Source organism: Gopherus flavomarginatus, chromosome 3 (genome assembly GCF_025201925.1).
Source record: "Gopherus flavomarginatus isolate rGopFla2 chromosome 3, rGopFla2.mat.asm, whole genome shotgun sequence".
NCBI classification, from domain to species: domain Eukaryota; kingdom Metazoa; phylum Chordata; order Testudines; family Testudinidae; genus Gopherus; species Gopherus flavomarginatus.
In genome coordinates, this window is record NC_066619.1 from 525,918 (window position 1) to 547,965 (window position 22,048).

The 22,048-nt window shown below is 54.0% G+C and overlaps 1 protein-coding gene across 7 annotated transcripts in view; it reads right to left on the reverse strand.

Annotated features, from left to right (window-relative positions):
* The window catches only part of TLN1 (talin 1), a 192,949-nt gene that overhangs the window by 19,435 nt on the left and 151,466 nt on the right, over positions 1 to 22,048 (reverse strand). For all 7 annotated transcript variants that reach the window (XM_050943517.1, XM_050943519.1, XM_050943518.1 and 4 more), the window contains 2 exons: positions 3,195 to 3,319; positions 2,687 to 2,812 (listed from right to left, as the gene is read on the reverse strand). In XM_050943517.1, coding sequence (XP_050799474.1) covers positions 2,687 to 2,812; positions 3,195 to 3,319 — 251 coding nt within the window. The remainder of the gene's footprint in view (positions 1 to 2,686; positions 2,813 to 3,194; positions 3,320 to 22,048) is intronic.

A 22,048-nucleotide genomic window follows, 5' to 3' on the forward strand; every position in this document is an offset into this window, starting at 1 on the left:
TTGTCTAGGTCCCTCTGTATCCTATCCCTACCCTCCAGCATATCTACCACTCCCCCCAGTTTAGTGTCATCTGCAAATTTGCTGAGTGTAGTCCACGCCATCCTCCAGATCATTAATGAAGACATTGAACAAAACCGGCCCCAGATTATGTGTCCTGTTCACTCCCTCTGGGGCACCTGGCACTGGCCACTGTCAGAAGGCAGGATACTGGGCTAGATGGACCTTTGGTCTGACCCAGTATGACCATTCATATGTTCTTATTGAGGAAATACACACACTGACAAGGATTACTTCAGGAACTGCATAAAATAGAAACCTCTCAGAGACAACAACACTACACAATGGGAACTGCTAACCCAGGTCATAGCAAAAGATCTTTCCAGCAAGTTGGAAAAAGATATAAAAGGAGGGAATGACACCTGAGGAACAAAGACTGAACTGGGGGAAGTGCTGGTCCCAGGCAGGAAAGAAGGAAGCCTGTCCGTGTAGAAAACCTTGGGGGACTGTTTATACTATGTAACAGGGTGAGACGCTGCTTAATTCAAATCCTATCTAGTATATTAGGCTTAGATTTTGGTTTTATTTTATTTCTTATGGTATTCTACTTTGATCTGTTTGATCACTTCAAAGCTATCTTTCTGTAGCTAATAAATCTCTCTTATATTTTACCTAAAACACTGTGTGTTGTTTGAAGTGCAAAAGGGATAAATCTCAGCTCACGAAGAGCTAGTGCACCTCCACTTTCTTTTGAAGAAGTGTTGGACTGGGTAATAAATTCATACTGGTCGGGTTTTGGCCAGAGCAGGACGGTACAGCTCTGGGGTACTAGGCTGAAGAGCTAGGGGGTATCTTGTGGGTTCATGAGTAGCTGGCCAAAGCATTCATGAACACAGCTGGGTGGGGTCTGTGACAGTGTACCCCATAAGGCTTTATGGGGGGTGTGTGCTTACAAATGTATGTATGATGTAACTGGAATAAGGTTTTGCTACATATGCCATGTAACTCATCTATGTAAAGGTTATGATCTATGGGTTACGTTCATCCTAGTTGTATGCAGGCACCATTTGTGTGTTCAAAGTTATGAACTTTGGCTGTATACTTGTTCTAACTAAGGCTACTTAAAAATCAAGCATTTGGTCACTTCTTGGGAAAGGAATGTGCAAGTTAAGTGCTCAGTCAGGAAGCACTTAACAAAGGAAAGAGCTTGGACGACTCCAATCCACATAAGAAGTCTACCTGAGGACATTCAAAGCAGCATGTGGGTAATGGCTGCTACCTGCAAGTCCTGAGTCACACATGGGCAGGTGACTTGCCTAGGAGATTCCAAATTTCCATTTTGTGACTGGATTCTACACAGGTGGAGGGAGCAGTGTCTACCCAGAAGAGAAAAAGTCTGTTTAAACCCTTGGGAGACCCCTCCATTTGGTCTTCAGCTGGCTAAAGAGGGAGCCTCTCCACCCCCCAGGATACTTGAAGGAATCTGGAACAAAGGACAGTAACTACAGGGGGGTGAGTGATTGCTGGACCCAGGCTAAAAGGAGATTAGTCTGTGAAAGGGAGCATTCTGGAACTGATGAGGCTCTTATCTGTATTCAGTTTGATTAGACACAGATTTGCGCATTTTATTTTCTTTTGCTTGGTGACTTACTTTGTTCTGTCTGTTACTACGTGGAACCACTTAAATCCAACTTTCTGTATTTAATAAAATCACTTTTTATTTATTAATTAACTCAGAGTATGTGTTAATACCTGGGGGAGCAAACAGCTGTGCATCTCTATCAGTGTTATAGAGGGCGAACAATTTATGAGTTTACCCTGCATAAGCTTTATACAGGGTAAAACCGATTTATTTGGGTTTAGACCCCTTTGGGAGTTGGGCATCTAAGTGTTAAAGACAAGCACACTTCTGTGAGCTGCTTTCAGGTAAGCCTGCAGCTTTGGGGCAAGTAATTCAGACCCTGAGTCTTTGTTGGAGCAGACAGGAGTGTCTGGCTCAGCAAGACTGGGTGCTGGAGTCTGGAGCTGGCAGGGAAGGCAGGGGCAGAAGTAGTCTTGGCAAATCAGTTAGCAGCTCCTAGGGGGGTTTCTGTGATCCAACTCGTCACAGGGTCCCTGCTTGTGGATGTTGGTGAGAGTCCAAACTTGGAGGACTTTGCAGTTTGTCACAATGTTACAGTGCAAGAGGGAACCCAGACTGGTAAAACAGAGGGCTCAGCTATATCCAAATTCCAGATGGTCTGGGGGGACCTGTCACACCCTCTATTATCAAATATTTGTTCTTCCTGGAGGTATTGACTCACTGTGGGCAAGTCACCCCATAACCTTGTTGAGAGGCTAAACAGACTGAGCTCTCTGAGCAGGTCTTCTATTCCTCTGATCATTCGTGTGGCTCTTCTCTGAGCCCTCTGCAGTTTATCAACATCCTCCTTGAACTGTGGGCACCAGAGCTGGGCACAGGATCAGTACTGGTCTCAACAGTGCTGTGTGCAGAGGGAAAATTCCCTCCCTGCTGCCCTGTTTGTATACCCAAGGACCGCACTAACCCTTCATGTCCCAACATCGCACTGTGATTGGCCTTGGAGAGGACGTTTGCGAAATACCCAGAGTGAGGCTCAGAGCCTGGCCCGGCTCCTCAAGTAGCAAGTGCCACAGCTCTCATGGCCTCTCCCCTGCCCGGCAGCGTTACCTTTCCTTGAGCCACCAGCTCTCTCTGGGCCACTGAGGCTGCCTTCACCAGGGCACTGGTTGCAGCAGCGATGGATTTCGCAGCCTCCAAGATTTGCTCCTCAAAGTTGAGACTCTCGTCTGCCTGCTGCAGATGGAGACAGAGGGTGTGAGCCCTGGTGGGAGAGGAGGGAAGCGCCAGGGACAGGTGGGAGGAGAGCCGTGCTGAGAAGTGGTAGGGGACAACACAGATGGATGGAGGGGAACCTGGGAGAAGGAACAGACAGCACTGTGACCCAGGGAGGGAGCCCTGTGGTGCCAGGTGAGAGGGCAGCAGGAGTGCTCTTCTTGTGGAGGGGGTTCAGCCCAGCTCTTCCCGCAGTGAAGGCCTTGGAGCCACAGACGTTGATGGGGGAGCCCTTGGCCTGGTCAGGGCACAGCATCCTCCAGGGGGCCTGGCAGGGACTGGCGAGGCCCCAGGACCAGATCCTGGTCTAAGCCAGGCGCAGGTGGGGGTAGGGCAGTCGTACCTTGGGTTTGGCCCTTGGCTTCAGCTGCTCCAGTTTCTTGGCTGCAGCCTCAATGGCAGCTGCTGCTCCCAGCAGCTCATTCTCAGCAATGACCGTGGGATCCTCTGGGTCGACCCACTCGGTCCCTGTGGTGGATAGAACCAAGACGTGGGACTGAGAAACCATTCCTGAGAACACAAGCCAGACCCCGCAGCACGAGCGGCTGGCGATAGGACCCCAGAATCCTGGCTCCCAGCCCCCCTGCTATAACCAACTAGATCCCACTGCCCTCCCAGAGCTGGGAAGAGAATCACAGGAACATAACAATGGCCACACTGGGTCAGACCAAAGGCCCATCTAGCCCAGTATCCTGTCTGCCGACAGTGGCCAGTGCCAGGTGCCCCAGAGGGAATGAACAGAACAGAGAATCATCGAGTGACCCATCCCCTGTTGTCTGTTCCCAGCTTCTAGCAAACAGAGGCCAGGGACACCATCTCTGTCCATCCTGGCTAATAGCCATTGATGGACCTATCATTCAAGGCATAGAGGCTTATGCTTCAGGAGTGGGACGGATAGCTCTGTGGTTTGAGCACTGGCCTGCTAAACCCAGTGTTGCAAGTTCAGTCCTTGAGGGGGCCACTTAGTGATCTGGGGTAAAATCAGTACTTGACTTGGTCCTGCTAGCGAAGGCAGGGGACTGGACTCGATGACTTTTCAGAGTCCCTTCCAGTTCTATGACATAGGTATATCTCCATGAACTTACCTAGTTCTTTACTGAACCCACTTACACTTTTGGCCGTCAAGTCACCTGGCAGAGTTCCACAGGCTGACAGTGTTGTGTGAAGAAATACTTCCTTATGTTTGTTTTAAACCTGTTGTTTATTAATTTCATTTGGTGACTCCTAGTTCTTGTGTTACAACACTTCCTTATTCACTTTCTCCACAACATTCATGATTTTATAGACCTTAATCATATCTCCCCCAGCTGTATTTTTTCCAAGTTGAACAGTCATATCGATCCTCATATGGAAGCTGTTCCATACCCCTAATAATTTTTGTTGCCCTTTTCTGTAACTTTTCCAGTTCCAATATATCTGTTTTTGAGATGGGGAGACCACATCTGGATGCAGTATTCAAGATGTGGGCGTACCATGGATTTATATAGGGGCAATATGATATTTTCTGTCTTATTATCTAACCCTTTCTTAAGGATTTCCAACATTCTGTTCGCTTTTTTGACAGTCGCTGCACATTGAGTGGATGTTTTCAGAGAACTACCCACAATGACTCTGAGATCTTTCTTGAGTAGTAACAGCTCATTTAGATCCCATCACTTTCTATAGATAGTTGGGATTATGTTTTCCAATGTGCATTACTTTACATTTTTCAGCACTGAATTTCATCTGCCATTTTGTTGCCCAGTCACTCAGTTTTGTGAGATCCCTTTGGACTCTGCAGTCAGCTTTAGATTTAACTACCTTGAGTAATTTTTGTATCATCTGCAAATTTTTCCACCTCATTTATGAATACATTGAACAGCTCAAGTCCAAGTACAGATACCTGAGAGACCCCACTGTGACACTGTACTCCATAAGGCTTTATGGAAATATGCTTATGAATGTATGACATAACTGGAATATGTTTAATGCTACATATGCCATGTAACATATCTCTGTAAAGGTTATGATCTACTGTATCTATTCATCCTATTTGTATGCATGTGTCATTGTTGTACCCCACATTATGAATTTTGGCTGTGTACTTGTTTAATTTGATGTAGCCTCAATGAAGCAGTGGTCAGCTTCCTGAGGAGAGATTATTTTCAGGCCTTGGCTACACTGGCGCTTTACAGCGCTGCAACTTTCTGGCTCAGGGGTGTGAAAAAACACCCCCTGAGCGCTGCAAGATACAGCGCTGTAAACGCCAGTGTAAACAGTGCCACAGCGCTGGGAGCACGGCTCCCAGCGCTGGCGCTGCCACCACATTCGCACTTCAAAGCGCTTTGAAGTTTCAAGTGTAGCCATACCCTCAGTAAGTGCCCAACCAAGACGCCCTTAAGCCAACAATGAAGTTGGAGACACCAATCCACATCTAAGTTTTCCTAGGAATGTGGCTTGGCTGGTAAGGAACTCAGTCATGCATGGACATGTGACTTGCCCATGTGACTCCAAAACGCCATTTTGTAGCTGGATTCTACACAGGGGGAGGGAGGAGTCTCTACCTACAAGAGAAAGTCTCCCCAGGGAGACCCCTCCATTTTGTCTTCAGCTGGCTCAAGAGATAGCCTCTCCCCCCCCCCAAAGGATACCTGAAAGAAACTGGGACAAAGGACAGTAATTACAGGGGGTGAGAGTGATTGCTGGGCCCAGAGCAGAAGGAGATTAGTCTGCAAAAGACAGCTTACTGAAACACCTCCGAGGGTGACGTTTTATCTGTATTCAGTTTTCCTACTGTAGTAGGCATAGACTTGCATGTTTTATTTTATTTTGCTTGGTAATTCACTTTGTTCTGTCTGTGACTACTTGGAACCACTTAAATCCTTCTTTCTGTATTTAATAAAACCACTTTTTACGTATTATTTAACCCAGAGTATGTATTAATACTGGGGCAAGGGGGGGGGAGAAACAGCTGTGCATATCCCTCTATCAGAGCAATAGAGGGCAAACAATTTATGAGTTTACCGTGTATAAGCTTTATACCGAGTAAAACTGATTTATTTGGGGTTTGGACTCCATTGGGAATTGGGCATCTCAGGCCATGTCTACATCTAAAATTTTGCAGCGCTGGTTGTTACAGCTGTATTAGTACAGCTGTATAGGGCCAGCGCTGCAGAGTGGCCACACTTACAGCAACCAGCGCTGCAAGTGGTGTTAGATGTGGCCACACTGCAGCGCTGTTGGGCGGCTTCAAGGGGGGTTCGGGGAACGCGAGAGCAAACCGGGAAAGGAGACCAGCTTCGCCGCGGTTTGCTCTCGCGTTCCCCGAACCCCCCTGCAAACCGCAGGGAAGGAGACCTGCTTGTTCGGGGAACGCGAGAGCAAACCGCGGCGAAGCTGGTCTCCTTTCCCGGTTTGCTCTCGCGTTCCCCGAACCCCCCTGCAAACCGCAGGGAAGGAGACCTGCTTGTTCGGGGAACGCGAGAGCAAACCGCGGCGAAGCTGGTCTCCTTTCCCGGTTTGCTCTCGTGTTCCCCGAACCACCCTGCAAACCGCAGGGAAGGAGACCTGCTTGTTCGGGGGTTCGGGGAACGAGAGAGCAAACCGGGAAAGGAGACCAGCTTCGCCGCGGTTTGCTCTCGCGTTCCCCGAACCCCCGTGCAAACCACAGGGAAGGAGACCTGCTTGCACGGGGGTTCGGGGAACGAGAGAGCAAACCGGGAAAGGAGACCAGCTTCGCCGCGGTTTGCTCTCGCGTTCCCCGAACCCCCCTGCAAACCGCAGGGAAGACCTGCTTGCTCGGGGGTTCGGGGAACGAGAGAGCAAACCGGGAAAGGAGACCAGCTTCGCCGCGGTTTGCTCTCGCGTTCCCGGAACCACCCAGCAAACCTCAGGGAAGGAGACCTGCTTGCTCGGGGTTCGGGGAACGCGAGAGCAAACCGGGGAAGGAGACCAGCTTGATTACCAGAGGCTTCCTCAGGTATGCTGGGATACCTGCTTATTCCACGGAGGTCAAGAAAAGCGCTGGTAAGTGTCTATACTTGATTACCAGCGCTGGATCACCAGCGCTGGATCCTCTACACCCAAGACAAAACGGGAGTACGGCCAGCGCTGCAAACAGGGAGTTGCGGCGCTGGTGGTGCCCTGCAGATGTGTACACCTCCTAAGTTGCAGCGCTGTAACTCCTTCACCAGCGCTGCAACTTTCTGATGTAGACAAGCCCTCAGTGTTAAAGACAGGAACACTTCTTAAGCTGTTTTCAGTTAAGCCTGCAGTTTGTGGGTCTGTGTTTGTGGCTGACAAGTGTGTCTGGCACAACCAGGCAGGGCTCCGGAGTCCCAGGCTAGCAGGAAAAGCAGGGGCAGAACTAGTCTTCACGCACTGTTTGCAGCCCCAAGGGGTTTCTGTGATCCAACCCATCACACCCGCAATTAACCTTTTGCCATTGTGAAAACTGACCATTTATTCCTACCCTTTGTTTCCTGTCTTTTAAGCAGTCACTGATCCATGAGAGGACCTTCCCTCTTACCCCATGACAGCTTTCTTTGCGTAAGAGCTTTTGTCAAAGGCTTTCTGAAAGTCCAAATGATATTATCAATTGGATCACCTTTGTCCATGTTTGTTTGACCCCCTCAAAGAATTCTAGTAGATTGGTGAGGCATGACTTCCCTTTACAAAAGCTAGGTTGACTCTTCCCCAATATATTGTGTTAATCTATGTGCCTGACAATTCTGTTCTTTACTGTAGTTTCAGCCAATTTGCCTGGTACTGAAGAGAAAGTTACTCACCTTGCAGTAACTGAGGTTTCTCGAGATGTGTGTCCCTGTGGGTGCTCCACTCTAGGTGACGGTGCATCCCAGCGCTGTCGATCGGAGATTTTCGGTAGCAGTGCCTGGTTGGGGAACACGCACCCAGATGGTATCTCCCGTCTAGTTGGAATCTTCCTGAGTGCGTGCACCCCACACCCTCCTCAGTTCCTTCTCTTCTGTGGAGCATCCGACTAGTACTCCAAAGTAGAGGGGAGGAGGGCGGGGAGTGGAGCACCCACAGGGACACACATCTCGAAGAACCTCAGTTACTGCAAGGTAACTTTCTCTTCTTCTTCAAGTGCGGTCCCTGGGGGTGCTCCACTCTAGGTGAATGTGTAGCAGTACCCACTAAGGTTGGTGGGACTTTGGAGATGCGGCAGTGAGTACTGAAGATAGTACTGCATGGCCTACTATTGCGTCTGCCGAGGTGTCTTGCGTGAGAGCATAGTGTTTTGCAAACGTGTGTTCAGATGACCATGTGGGATGCAGTAGGGACTGTCTGTGTGGGGAGTGGGAGAGCAGGGGAGGACTTTAGGAGATGGACGAGGCCAGAGCCTGTAACCTGAGCTAGGTAAGGGAGGGGAAAGGTCAACACCTTTGCCCGGGAAGGGGGACCAAGGAAGGGAGTGGCAGGAGGGAAGCAGTTTGAGTTTGGGCTTGGGGCTGGCTGTGTGGGCGGAATTCAGGGTATCCTAGCTAGGATCCAAGCACCCTGAAAGCCCAGAAGGACTCGATGGAGGGGTCCTGACTGTGCCTGCAAGCCCTGCTGTAACCTGTGTTCCTGTTGTCCAATAAACCTTCTGTTTTACTGGCTGGCTAAGAGTCACTGTGGGTCCCAGGAAGAGGGGTGCAGGGCCGGACTCCCCCACACTCCGTGACACCATGTAGCTGCCTTGCAGATATCAGGAATGGGAATGTTGTGTCAGAAGGCAATGGATGCCGACATGGCTCTAGTGGAATGAGTTCTAATGTTGTTGGGCGGTTGAAGATTCTTCGCCTGGTAACAGGATCTGATGGTATTTGTTCTTTATGAGGGGAAGAAAGTGAAGGCATGCTCTCTTCACTGCTCTGAGCTCTAGGAGATTTATGTGTAGATGTGTCTCTGATGCAGACCACCGGCCTTGCACCCTGTGTTCCCCTAGATGTGCTTCCCAGCCAATCAGGGAAGCGTCTGTGGTGAGCATGAGCGTTGGGGATCGTTACTGGAAGGAAACCCCTGTGCAGAGGTTTTCTGGACTTGCCCACCATTTTAGGGAAGATATAACATGAGGTGGAGGAGTTAGCAGCATCCCTAAGGGATGTCTGCTGGGTTTGAAACTGGAGTTGACCAACCTTGGAGGCATCTCATATATAGCCTGGTGTGTTGGACCACGAAGGTGGTAGCTGCCATGTGACCAAGGAGCTGTAGGCAGATTCTTGCTTGTGTCCTGGGACGAATAGAGAGCGTACATATGAGCTGTGTGATAGCGAGGAATCTGTTGTATAGGAGCGAGGCCCTGCTCTGGGTTGAGTCGAGACGAGCTCCAGTGAATTCGATCTGTTGCGTGGGTATCAGGGTAGATTTTTGGATGTTTATTTGGAGGTCTAGGCTGTGAAAAATGGAGATGGCGAAGTGCGTGGCGTGAAGTGTCTCGCCATAGGAGTCTCCCCTGATGAGGCAATCGTCCAGGTAGGGGAAAAGTGTGACCCTGTGTTTGCGTAGGTGAGCCACAACCACGGCTAGGGTCTTGGAAAAAAACTCTTGGAGCTGTGGAGAGTCCGAAAGGGAGAGCTCTGTATTGGAAATGATCCTGACCGATTGTGAATCGTAGGAGGCGTCTGTGAGCTGGATGTATTGATGTATTGATGTATGGAAGTAAGCATCTTGTAGGTTGAGGGCTGTGAACCAGTCCCCTTGATCCAATGCAGGTATTATTGTGTCCAATGTGACCATCTTGAATCGCTGTGTCCTCACAAATTTGTTCAGTTGGCATAGGTCTAGTATAGGCCTCCATCCCCCGGTTTTCTTCTGTGTTAGAAAGTAATGGGAGTAGAACCCTGACCCTTGGTGTTGCGTCGGCAGAGATTCCACTGCGCCTAGATGCAGAAGGTGTGCCACTTCTGTGCGAAGTAACTGCTCATGAGAGGGGTCCCTGAAAAGGGACGGGGAAGGGGAAAGGGTAGGAGGGTAGGATATGAATGGGATGGAGTAACTGGTCTGAACTATTTCGAGGACCCAGTGGTCCTGTGTAATCCGCTGCCAAGCATGTTGGAAATACTGGAGGCGGTGGCCAAATGGACAAGTAAGTGGTGGAATCAAGAGGTGGTCGTGCAGACCCTCGACCAAAGCTTCAAAACTGTTGTTTATTGCCTGGTGGCCAGAAGGTGGTGGCTTGATTTTGATTTTGTCTGCGTTTGGGAGGTCTAATACGATTCCTAGTTGCGTCACATGGTCTGGATTGAGGGCGATAGTACTGATGTGTGCATGGTCTTTGGTAGGGTTGGTATCGTTGTCTTCTAGGAAGTGATGGGTGAATGCCCAGGGTGCAGAGTGTCGCTCTCGAGTCTTTCACGGTGTGGAGGAGTTCATCAGTTTTTTATGAGAAGAGTTTTTCCTTATCAAAGGGGAGATCCTCCACTTTGGTCTGGAGCTCTTTAGGAATGCCTGATGCAGAGAGCCAGGAGGATCTGCGCATAACCACAGCAGTTACAGTGGTACGGGCTGCTGTGTCCGCAGTGTTTAAGGACGCCTGTAGGGCCGTTCTGGAGATCAGTTGTCCCTCAGACAGGATTGATTTGAAGTCTGTTCTTCTGTCCTCTCGGATGTATGAGGTAAATTCGAAAAGCTTATTGTAATTATCAAAATCATAGCTGGCGAGGAGAGCAGAATAGTTTGCAATCCTGAATTGTAGTGCAGAGGATGTATAAACCTTGCGGCCCAGGACATCAAGGCGTCTAAGGTCCTTGTCTTTCGGGGTGGGTCAATATTGTGACTGTTTGGTCCGCTGTGCAACTGCATCAATGACAAGGGAGTTCGGTGGTGGATGAGAAAATAAAAAAAGGAAGTCTGCGTCCTTTGCAGGAAAAGACGGTTACTCACCTTTGTAACTGTTGTTCTTCGAGATGTGTTGCTCATATCCATTCCAGTTAGGTGTGCGCGCGCAACGTGCATGTTCATCGGAGACTTTTTACCCTAGCAACACTCGGTGGGCCAGCAGGTCGCCCCCTGGAGTGGCGCCGGCATGGCGCCTGATATATACCCCTGCTGGCCCGCCCGCTCCTCAGTTCCTTCTTGCCGGCTACTCCGACAGAGCGGAAGGAGGGCGGGTGTGGAATGGATGTGAGCAACACATCTCGAAGAACAACAGTTACAAAGGTGAGTAACTGTCTTTTCTTCTTCGAGTGCTTGCTCATATCCATTTCAATTAGGTGATTCCCAAGCCTTACCTAGGCGGTGGGGTCGGAGTGAGACGTTGCGGACTGCAAAACCGCTGCGCCAAAAGCGGCATCGTCTCTAGCTTGCTGTACCAGCGCATAGTGTGATGCAAAGGTGTGCACAGAAGACCATGTGGCCGCACAGCAGATTTCCTGTATGGGGACATGAGCCAAAAACGCGGCCGATGAAGCCTGAGCCCTGGTAGAATGGGCGGTCAGGGGTCCCGTTGGCACACTGGCCAAGTCGTAACATGTCCTGATGCAGGACGTGACCCAGGATGCGATACGCTGGGAGGAGATTGCCATGCCTCTCATGCGTTCTGCTACTGCCACAAACAATTGTGGTGAACGCCGGAAGGGTTTTGTTCTCTCAATGTAGAACGCGAGAGCTCTTCGGACATCCAAGGAGTGGAGCTGTTGCTCTCTTTGGGATGAATGCGGTTTTGGGTAAAAGACTGGCAGGAAGACGTCTTGGTTAATATGGAAGGCGGAAACGACCTTAGGGAGGAAAGCCGGGTGCGGTCGCAGCTGTACCTTGTCCTTATGGAACACCGTGTATGGAGGGTCCACGGTCAGAGCCCGAAGCTCGGAGACTCGCCGGGCCGATGTAATAGCGACTAGGAAGGCCACCTTCCAGGATAGGTACAGCAGCGAGCATGTGGCTAAGGGCTCGAAGGGGGGCGCCATGAGCCTGGTTAGAACCAGGTTCAGGTCCCAAGTAGGGGTAGGCCATCTGACCTGGGGGTAGAGCCGCTCCAGGCCCTTGATAAATCTTGACACCATTGGGTGAGAAAAGACGGACTTGCCAGCCTCGCCTGGGTGGAAGGTGGATATAGCCGCGAGGTGGACGCGTAGAGAGGAGATCGCCAAGCCGTGCTGCTTGAGAGACCAGACGTAGTCCAAGATGGTGGGGACTAGTATGGCGAGTGGATCGTGGTTGTGCTGACTGCACCAGCAGCAGAAGCGTTTCCATTTCGCTAGGTAGGTTGAACGCGTGGAAGGCTTCCTGCTGCCCAACAACACTTGTTGTACTGCATCGGAACAGCGCAACTTGGATTGGCTTAACCAGCCAGGAGCCATGCAGACAGATGGAGGGATTGTAGATCCGGATGGCGCATCCTGCCGAAGTCCTGTGTGATCAGGTCCGGCCAAAGAGGTAGGGCAATCGGATTTGCCAGGGAGAGATCGAGCAGCATGGTGTACCAAGGTTGCCGCGGCCACGCCGGAGCGATCAGGATGAGGCGGGCCTTGTCTCTCCGGACCTTGATCAGGACTCGATGGACAAGAGGGAAGGGTGGGAAGGCGTAGCAAAGGCGACCCGTCCACGGTATGAGAAACGCGTCCGACAGGGAGCCCGGGGAGCGGCCCTGCAGAGAGCAGAACACCTGGCATTTCCTGTTCGATCTGGAGGCGAACAGGTCTATCTGGGGAAACCCCCACCTCTGGAAAATGACATAGAGGACGTCCGGACGGATGGACCATTCGTGGGACAGGAAGGATCTGCTCAGGTGATCCGCCAGGGTGTTCCGCACTCCCGGGAGAAAGGAGGCCACTAGATGAACAGAGTGGGCTATGCAAAAGTCCCACAGACGTATTGCTTCCTGACACAGCGGGGAGGACCGGGTCCCGCCCTGCTTGTTGATGTAATACATGGCCGTTGTGTTGTCCGTGAATACTGCAACACAACGACCGTGCAAATGGCGTTGGAATGTCTGGCATGCTAGGCGAACGGCCCGTAGCTCCCGCACATTGATGTGAAGAGTCAACTCTCTCTGTGACCACAGGCCCTGTGTACGCAGGGTCCCCAGGTGCGCCCCCCAGCCCAGCGATGATGCGTCCGTTGTCAGGGACGCTGATGGCTGTGGGGCGTGAAACGGGAGGCCCGCACACACTTGGGAGGGCATTGTCCACCAGCCTAGGGAGCCTAGAACATTCGGTGGAATCGTTACGATTGTATGTATGGCATCCCTGCGTGGTCGATAGACCGACGCTAGCCAGGTCTGCAACGGGCGCATGCGGAGTCTTGCGTGTCTGGTGACGAAGGTGCATGCGGCCATGTGCCCCAGGAGAGCGAGGCACGTTCGAGCAGATGTGGTCGGGAAGGCCCGCAGGCTTGTGACCATGGACACTATGGCTTGGAATCGGTGCCGGGGGAGGCTGGCCGTCGCGAGGTTGGAGTCCAGCACTGCCCCTATGAATTCTATGCTCCGCATAGGCACCAGAGTGGACTTGCCCGGATTGATGGTCAGGCCGAGGCTCGCAAACAGCTCCGTGATGATGGCGATGTGTCCGGTCACCTGCTCTTCCGACGTGCCTCGGATGAGCCAGTCGTCGAGGTAAGGGAAGACACGGATACGACGACGTCGCAGGTACACTAGACTACAGAAGAGTGAAACGCTAGGGAGGTGGAGAAAAGACGGTTACTCACCTTTGTAACTGTTGTTCTTCGAGATGTGTTGCTCACATCCATTCCAGTTAGGTGTGCGCGCCGCGCGTGCACGTTCGTCGGAAACTTTTTACCCTAGCAACTCCAGTGGGCCGGCAGGTCGCCCCCTGGAGTGGCGCCGCCATGGCGCCCAATATATATCCCTGCCGGCCCACCCGCTCCTCAGTTCCTTCTTGCCGGCGACTCCGACAGTGGGGAAGGAGGGCGGGTGTGGAATGGATGTGAGCAACACATCTCGAAGAACAACAGTTACAAAGGTGAGTAACCGTCTTTTCTTCTTCGAGTGATTGCTCACATCCATTCCAGTTAGGTGAATCCCAAGCCATACCTAGGCGGTGGGGTCGGAGCGAGAAGTCGCGGCATGGAGCACAGCAGATCCGAAGGCCGCATCCTCTCTAGACTGCTGGACCAGGGCGTAGTGGGAAGCAAAGGTGTGGACCGATGACCAGGTCGCTGCCCGACAGATTTCCTGGATGGGCACACGGGCGAGGAAAGCCAGCGACGACGCCTGCGCCCTGGTAGAATGCGCAGTCACACGGCCCGTAGGGACGTGGGCCAAGTCATAGCAGGTCCTGATGCAGGACGTTACCCAAGAGGATAACCTCTGGGAGGAGATAGGAAGCCCTTTCATGCGGTCCGCTACTGCCACGAAAAGCTGGGGGGATTTGCGGAAGGGCTTAGTCCTCTCCACGTAGAACGCGAGAGCCCTACGGACATCAAGCGAGTGGAGCTGCTGCTCCCTGCCTGAGGAGTGAGGTTTCGGGAAAAAAACCGGGAGGAATATCTCTTGGTTGACGTGGAAGGCTGAGACCACCTTGGGGAGAAAAGCAGGGTGTGGTCTCAGCTGCACCTTGTCCTTGTGGAAGACCGTATATGGGGGGTCTACCACAAGAGCCCGGAGTTCCGACACCCGTCTAGCTGAGGTGATAGCTACTAGAAAGGCCGTCTTCCAAGAGAGGTAAAGCAGGGAGCAAGTAGCTAACGGCTCAAAGGGGGCCCCCATGAGCCGGGACAACACCAGGTTAAGATCCCAGGTTGGAGCAGGGGGACGGACGTTAGGGTATAAACGTTCCAGCCCCTTAAGGAATCTAGACACCGTCGGGTGGGAAAAAACAGAGCGACCATCCGCACCCGGGTGAAAGGTGGAGATAGCTGCTAGGTGGACTCGTAACGACGATATGGCCAGACCTTGCCCTTTGAGGGACCAAATGTAGTCTAAGATGTCGGCTACTGAAACTTCCATAGGGCGGAGATTTCTCTCCACGCACCAATAGGAGAAGCGCTTCCATTTGGCCAAATACGTCGCTCTTGTGGACGGCTTCCTGCTGCCCAAGAGCACCTCCCTCACCGGCGTGGAACAGCGCAGCTCAGAGCCCGTCAGCCACGCCGCTAGGTGCAGCGACTGCAGGTCCGGGTGACAGAGGGTCCCATGCTCCTGGGTAATCAGGTCCGGATGAAGGGGCAGGGGAACTGGGTCGGCTATGGTCAGGTCCAGCAGCATGGGGTACCAGTGCTGTCTGGGCCATGCCGGGGCTACCATGATCACGTGAGCCCTGTCCCTGCGCACCTTCAGAAGGACCCTGTGGACCAACGGGAATGGGGGAAACGCATAGTACAGGTGGGTCGACCACTGGATGAGGAAGGCATCCGCTATCGACCCGGGCTCCCTGCCCTGAAAGGAGCAGAACGCTTGGCACTTCCTGTTCCCCTTGGACGCGAAGAGGTCCACCCGGGGATAACCCCACCTCCGGAAGATGGAGAGGGCGACGTCTGGGCGGAGGGACCACTCGTGTGACAGGAAGGATCTGCTCAATCGATCCGCCAGCGTGTTCCGTACTCCGGGGAGGAAGGAAGCCATGAGGTGAATGGAGTGGGCTACACAAAAGTCCCAGAGTCGTATCGCCTCGTGGCACAGGGAGGAGGATCTGGTGCCGCCCTGCTTGTTGATATAATACATGGTCGTCGTGTTGTCGGTGAACACCGCGACCCTGGTTCTGATGACAGAACGTTTGACAAGCAAGACGGACCGCTCTCAACTCCCGCATGTTGATGTGTAGCCCCACCTCCTCCTGGGACCACAGGCCCTGCGTCCTCAGGGTCCCTGCGTGGGCCCCCCAGCCGAGATCTGAGGCATCTGTTGTTAGGGACACCGAGGGCTGAGATGGGTGGAAGGGGAGACCCGCACACAACACTGACTGGTCCAGCCACCAGCCGAGAGAATCTAAGACCCCCTGGGGGATCGTGATTAACATATCTAGTGGCTGTCTTGTCGGCCTGTAATGACCGATGAGCCACAGCTGGAGTGGCCTCATGCGGAGCCGAGCGTAATTGGTCACGAAAGTACAGGCCGCCATGTGGCCTAACAGGGTTAGACACGTCCTCACTGACGTCAAGGGGGCTGTCTGTAGCCGTTGCACGATGGCCGACAAGGCCTGGAACCGCTGCAATGGCAGCAAGGCCCTGCCCACAGTGGCGTCCAGGACGGCCCCGATGAATTCCACCCTTTGTGTGGGGGCCAGAGTGGACTTGTCTGTGTTCACCAAGAGGCCCAGAGTGGCGAACATGTCGGTGATCACACGGACATGGCTGCAGACTTGTTGGTGCGACGTGCCTCGAATCAACCAATCGTCCAGATACGGGAACACGTGGATACGACTGCGCCGAAGCTGCGCCACAACAACTGCCATGCATTTCGTAAACACTCTCGGGGCCGTGGACAAGCCAAATGGGAGGACTGCAAATTGGTAATGCAGAGACCCCACAAGGAAGCGAAGGAAACGTCTGTGGGGTGGCCAGATAGCAATGTGAAAATACGCGTCCTGCATGTCGAGGGCGGTGTACCAGTCTCCCGGATCCAGGGATGGGATAATAGTCCCCAAGGAAACCATGCGGAACTTCAACTTCACCAGGTACTTGTTGAGCTCTCGCAGGTCGAGGATAGGCCTGAGCCCTCCCTTGGCCTTGGGGATCAGAAAGTAGCGGGAATAAAACCCCTTGCCTTTCTCGTTCTCCGGCACCGCCTCTATAGCTCCTTTGCCGAGGAGCGTCTGCACCTCCTGCCGAAGGAATTGCTCGTGAGAGGGGTCCCTGAAGAGGGACGAGGAAGGGGGGCGGGGAGGAGGAAATGAAACAAACTGCAGGCGGTATCCCGACTGCACCGTGCGTAAGACCCAGCGGTCTGATGTTATTAGGGACCACGCCGGGAGGAAAAACGAAAGGCGGTTGGAAAACGGGGGGAAAGGATCCATTGGGGAAACTGTTACTGCGCCCTCGGGCGCACCTTCAAAATGAAGGCTTGGGTCCAGGCGGGGGCTTAGAGGAGCCTTGGTTTTGCCCCCCTTGGTTCCCCGAGTGCCTGCGCCTTCCGTTCCTGCCGCGGCGCCTGTTAAGGTCCTGCCGCTGGCGGAACTGGGAATACGGCCTGCGCTGTTGTTGTTGTTGCTGCGGCCGGAAGGGTCTACGTTGCGTCACTGGTGTGTGCATCCCTAGTGACCGCATGATAACTCGGTTATCTTTCAGACTCTTGAGTCTGGGATCTGTCTTGTCTGAAAATAATCCTTGGCCTTCGAAAGGAAGGTCCTGAATAGTATGCTGGAGCTCCGGCGGAAGGCCGGAAACCTGGAGCCAGGAGAGGCGACGCATAGTTACACCCGACGCGAGGGTACGGGCAGCCGAATCCGCAGCGTCCAAAGAGGCTTGCAAGGACGTGCGTGCGACCTTCTTGCCTTCCTCTAAGATGGCCGTAAACTCCTGACGAGCATCTTGTGGCAGCAGCTCCTTGAATTTATCTGCTGCCACCCAGGAGTTGAATGCGTATCTGCTTAACAGGGCCTGTTGGTTGGAGACCCTGAGCTGCAGCGCCCCAGCCGAGTACACCTTACGGCCGAGGAGATCCATCCGCCTGGCCTCCCTGGATTTGGGGGCCGGAGCCTCCTGGCCGTGACGCTCTTTATCGTTGACGGACTGGACCACCAGGGAACACGGAGTCGGGTGTACGTGGAGGTACTCGTAGCCCTTAGAAGGAGCCATGTACTTCCTCTCGACGCCCTTCGCAGTGGGAGGAATGGAGGCCGGAGACTGCCAGATGGTGTTGGCGTTGGCCTGAATGGTCCGTATGAACGGCAGGGCGACCCTGGTGGGAGCGTCTGCCGAGAGGATGGTCACAATAGGGTCCTCTACCTCCGAGACCTCCTCGGCTTGCAGACTCAGATTTTGGGCTACTCGCCTGAGGAGGTCCTGGTGCGCCCAGAGGTCTAGCGGGGGGGGGCTGTTGGAGGAGGTCCCAGCCACCGCTTCGTCAGGGGAGGAGGATGAGGAGACCCCGGCAAGAGAGTGTCTAATGGGGGGTCTCCCTCGGCCCTCGCCTCTGCCTCAGGAGCCAAAGCGGAGTCCTGATGCTTGGACCCTTCCTCCCCATCCGGGGAGGGAGGGGGGCGAGACAAGGAGGCTTCAGGTGCCCTGCGCTCCGCAGTCACCGGCCTAGCAGGGAGCTGTTGGGGGCCCTGGGCCTGATGGTATGCCCAGGGTGTCCAGAAACCCCATTGCTGCGGGCCTTGGTCCTGCTGTGGAGGCTCACTGAAGAGCGCCGCCTGCCGGTCGGTGCCGAGCGCGTAGCCACTGTCCGTTAATGAACACACGGACGGCTGTCTAGAGGGCCATGGCGGGGCGGACCCTGGATGGTAAGGGTCCGCGCGGGCCGGCACGGGCGATCTTCTCGGTGCCGGGGACCGGTGCCGGGAGTCGTATCGGTGCCGGGACCGGGACCGGGTTCTGTCACGGTGCCGGGATCTGGACCGGTACCGAGCGCCGCTTCGGTGCCGGGACCGGGACCTGCCACCGGTTCGGTGCCGGGAGGTCGACCGGGACCGGGACCTGCCACCAGCTCGGCGCCGGGAGGTCGACCGGTGCGGCGAATGCCTGGATCGGCTCCTGGAGTCGCGGTGCCGGTAACGGCGGCTGGAGTCTGACCGCGATCGTCGTGATGTCGACCGGTGCCGCGAGTGCGACCGGTACCGCTGAGGGGAGCGGCGCCGGGACTGCGAGCAGCGGCGGGATCTGGAGCGACCATGCCGTCAGGACCTGGATCGAGACCGTGAGTCCCGAGACGGTGCCGACATCATAGGCTTGCCTCTGGACACGACCCGCACCGGAGGTACCGGGGGTGGTAGCTGAGTGGGCTCGGTCATGGCTATAAGGTCCCGTGCCGAGGCGAAGGTCTCTGGTGTGGATGGCACCACTATCTCGACCCCAGATGTCATGGGGGAGCTTGGCGGCACCGGACTCGACGGACCCGCCGGGCCCGGAGTCGACGGTGCCGGCGGCGCCGCGGCCGATGTTGAGGCCGGGCGCTCCACTCGGGTCTGCCTGGCCGGAGTAATGGACTTCAACGGCCTAGGCTCTGCCCCCGGTGCCGGAGAAGGTCGGTGCCGGGGAGTCTTCTCGGTGCCGGTGCGATCCGGTGCCGGCGCCGACATCACGGCCTGCGAAGCCGCCAGGTCAAGTGCCGCCTCCATAAGGAGAGTCCGGAGCCTTTGATCCCTCTCCTTCTTAGTCCTTGGCTTAAAAGCCTTGCAGATGCGGCACTTGTCGGATCTGTGCGATTCCCCCAGGCACTTCAGGCACGCGTTGCTTGAAGCCCGGCGAACCAGGCATGAGCCCGGTGCCGGGTGCCGGGAAGGGCTAAGCCCCCGGCAAAAAACTATTTACAACTACTTATCAGTTAACTACTACTATCTACTTAACAATCTAACTAACAACTACAATAGAGATAACGATAGAGAACAAGGAGAGCTAGGGACGTGGAGGACAGCTATGCCGCGCTCCACAGTTCCAACGACCGACACGGCGGTAAGAAGGAACTGAGGAGCGGGTGGGCCGGCAGGGATATATATTGGGCGCCATGGCGGCGCCACTCCAGGGGGCGACCTGCCGGCCCACTGGAGTTGCTAGGGTAAAAAGTTTCCGACGAACGTGCACGCGCGGCGCGCACACCTAACTGGAATGGATGTGAGCAATCACTCGAAGAAGAACGGCTAGGCGTGCTCCACAGTTCCAACGACCGACACGGGCGGTAAGAAGGAACTGAGGAGCGGGCGGGCCAGCAGGGGTATATATCAGACGCCATGCCGGCGCCACTCCAGGGGGCGACCTGCTGGCCCACCGAGTGTTGCTAGGGTAAAAAGTCTCCGACGAACGTGCACGCGGTGCGCGCACACCTAACTGGAATGGATATGAGCAAGCACTCGAAGAAGAACGTAGTATTTAGGTTCGACCTTCTTACAAGTTGGTACTAGGAAAGCTGGGGTTTGCCAGAGAGTGTCAGCAGGCTCCATGAGTGCTTCGTTTATAGGGAGCGCAATTTTCGAGGGCGCAGACGGTTGAAGGATTTTGAGGAGTTTGTGCTGAGTCTCCTGAACCTTTTCTAAGGGGATATCCTGACCAAGTGCAACCCTCCTAAAAAGCTCTTGAAATTGTTTGCAGTCGTCCACAGACTGTGGAGGTGGAGGGAGGATGGCTTCATCTGAGGCTAATGGAGAGCTAGGGTTAGGCGAGTCAGGATACGGTGCTTAGCTCCCAGACTCTGGAGGGGGCTCAGGCACCCTGGAAGTGGATGGAGCAGGAGATTGAGGCACCGAAGGAAGATGATTGGTAGGAGGATTCTGCCACGGGTACCACTGAGGCCAGGGCATGGAGTAGGAGAACCCAGGCACTGCCCACGGGGGGGCAACGTAGGGAAACTGAGGCTGGCTGCCTGTGGAGGAGAAGCAGGAGGGGAGAACTCCGCTTGCTGCTGTAGCTCAAGGTCACCGTCGGTGAAAGCCAGTTCAGGTGGAGAAAGTGGCAGGTCAAGAAAGGAGTCCTCTGTGTCTGGGAGCGGAGAGTGAGGCTCAGGTGGCACTAGAAGGTCACTTTGAGCGAGAAGCTGTTCCTGGTCTCTAGGCTGATCTAAGCCTGCTCTCTGCTCTGGTTCTTTAGTAGGAGAGAGTGGCAGAGAGTATCCTGCTGTGTTGAGCCTAGAGGTGCTCTGCAGGGGGTCTGCTGCTGGTGCGCGGGCAGAGAAGTGGCTGGGTGCCGATCCTCTTCGCGGTGCCGAGGCTGATCGCGCTGTCGGTACCGCAGCTATTTTCGTTGTTGAGGCAGAGCGCGTTGGCGGGGCCGCGACCGCTTTTAGCGCTGAAACTGAACAGGCTGTAAGTTCCGTGGCCGTTTTGGGTGTCAAAGCCGAATGCGCTGCCGGCACCGCAGCCATTGCCGGTGCTGAGGAGGAACGTGGTGCCGGTGCTGTAGCCTTCCTCGGTGCCGAAGAGAAGTGAGTTGTCCGTGCTGCAGTCGTTTGCGGCGCTGAGGGGACCAAGTCAGTAGGTGCCTTCCCTGCGTGGGAGGTCTGGTCCCTGCCTCTAAGCTCTGTCAGAGCGCTTCCTGAGGCATTAGGAGAGGCTGAAACAGCTGTCTTTCGGGCTGTCAGCACAGGAGGATCTCGCCGGAGACCCCCTACCCTTGTTAGAGTCTCGTCTGAGACTGTTGAGCGTCTTGCCTCCGCTCCAGGGAGGGTGAAGCAATGCTCCCCATTGGTTCCAATCTGGCTGGGGAGCGGGTTCTACCTTTCCCGTCTCTGACAGCAGCTGCAGAGATTTTTCCATCATGATGATCTTGAGGCGCAGATCCCTGTCACGACGAGCTCTTGACTTGAGGCTCGCACAACGGAGGCACTTCGCGGGGATGTGGGTGTCCCCGAGGCACTTCACACAATGAAAGTGGCCATCTGAGCATGGCATGGAGTCCTGACAGGAGATGCATCTTTTGAAACCTGAAGGTCCTGGCATTATGAGTTAGAGAAGAGTCTCTCAATGGGAGACAAGCCTGAGGGTTTTTTTTTTTTTTTTTAAAACAAAGTAACTAACTATGTAACTATACTAAAGGAAGGGAAACAACTAGAAATAATTATTAATTAATTCCCATGCTCTTTGTTACTGTTTCCTATAGATATCAGGGAAGAGAAAGTAGCACTGCCTTGTGTCCCGTCTTCAGCCGAGGACGGCAGAGAAGGAACTGAGGAGGGTGTGGGGTGCATGTACTCAGGAAGTTTCCAACTAGACGGGAGATACCATCTGGGTGCGTGCGCCCCAACCAGGCACTGCTACCGAAAATCTCCGATCGACAGCGCTGGGACGCACCGTCACCTAGAGTGGAGCACCCACAGGGACAGCACTCGAAGAAGTAGTCAGGCTTACCGACCTGTAACCGCTGGGATTGACTCTGGAGTCTTTTTTAAAAATTGGTGCCACATTAGCTATCTCCTAGTCGTTTGGTACAGAGGCTGAGTGATGTGATAGGTTACATACCACAGTTGTTAGTTCTGCAATTTTATATCTGAGTTCCTTCAGAACTCTTGGGTGATACCATCTGTCCTGGGGACCTTTTACTGTTTAATTTATCAGTTTGTTCGAAAAACCCCTCTACTAACTGTGACAGTCTGTATGCCCATGTTCACCCTTTTTACAAAGCTATTATGGATGCCTTGTAAGGGATCATTTGAAAACTCAAAATTTG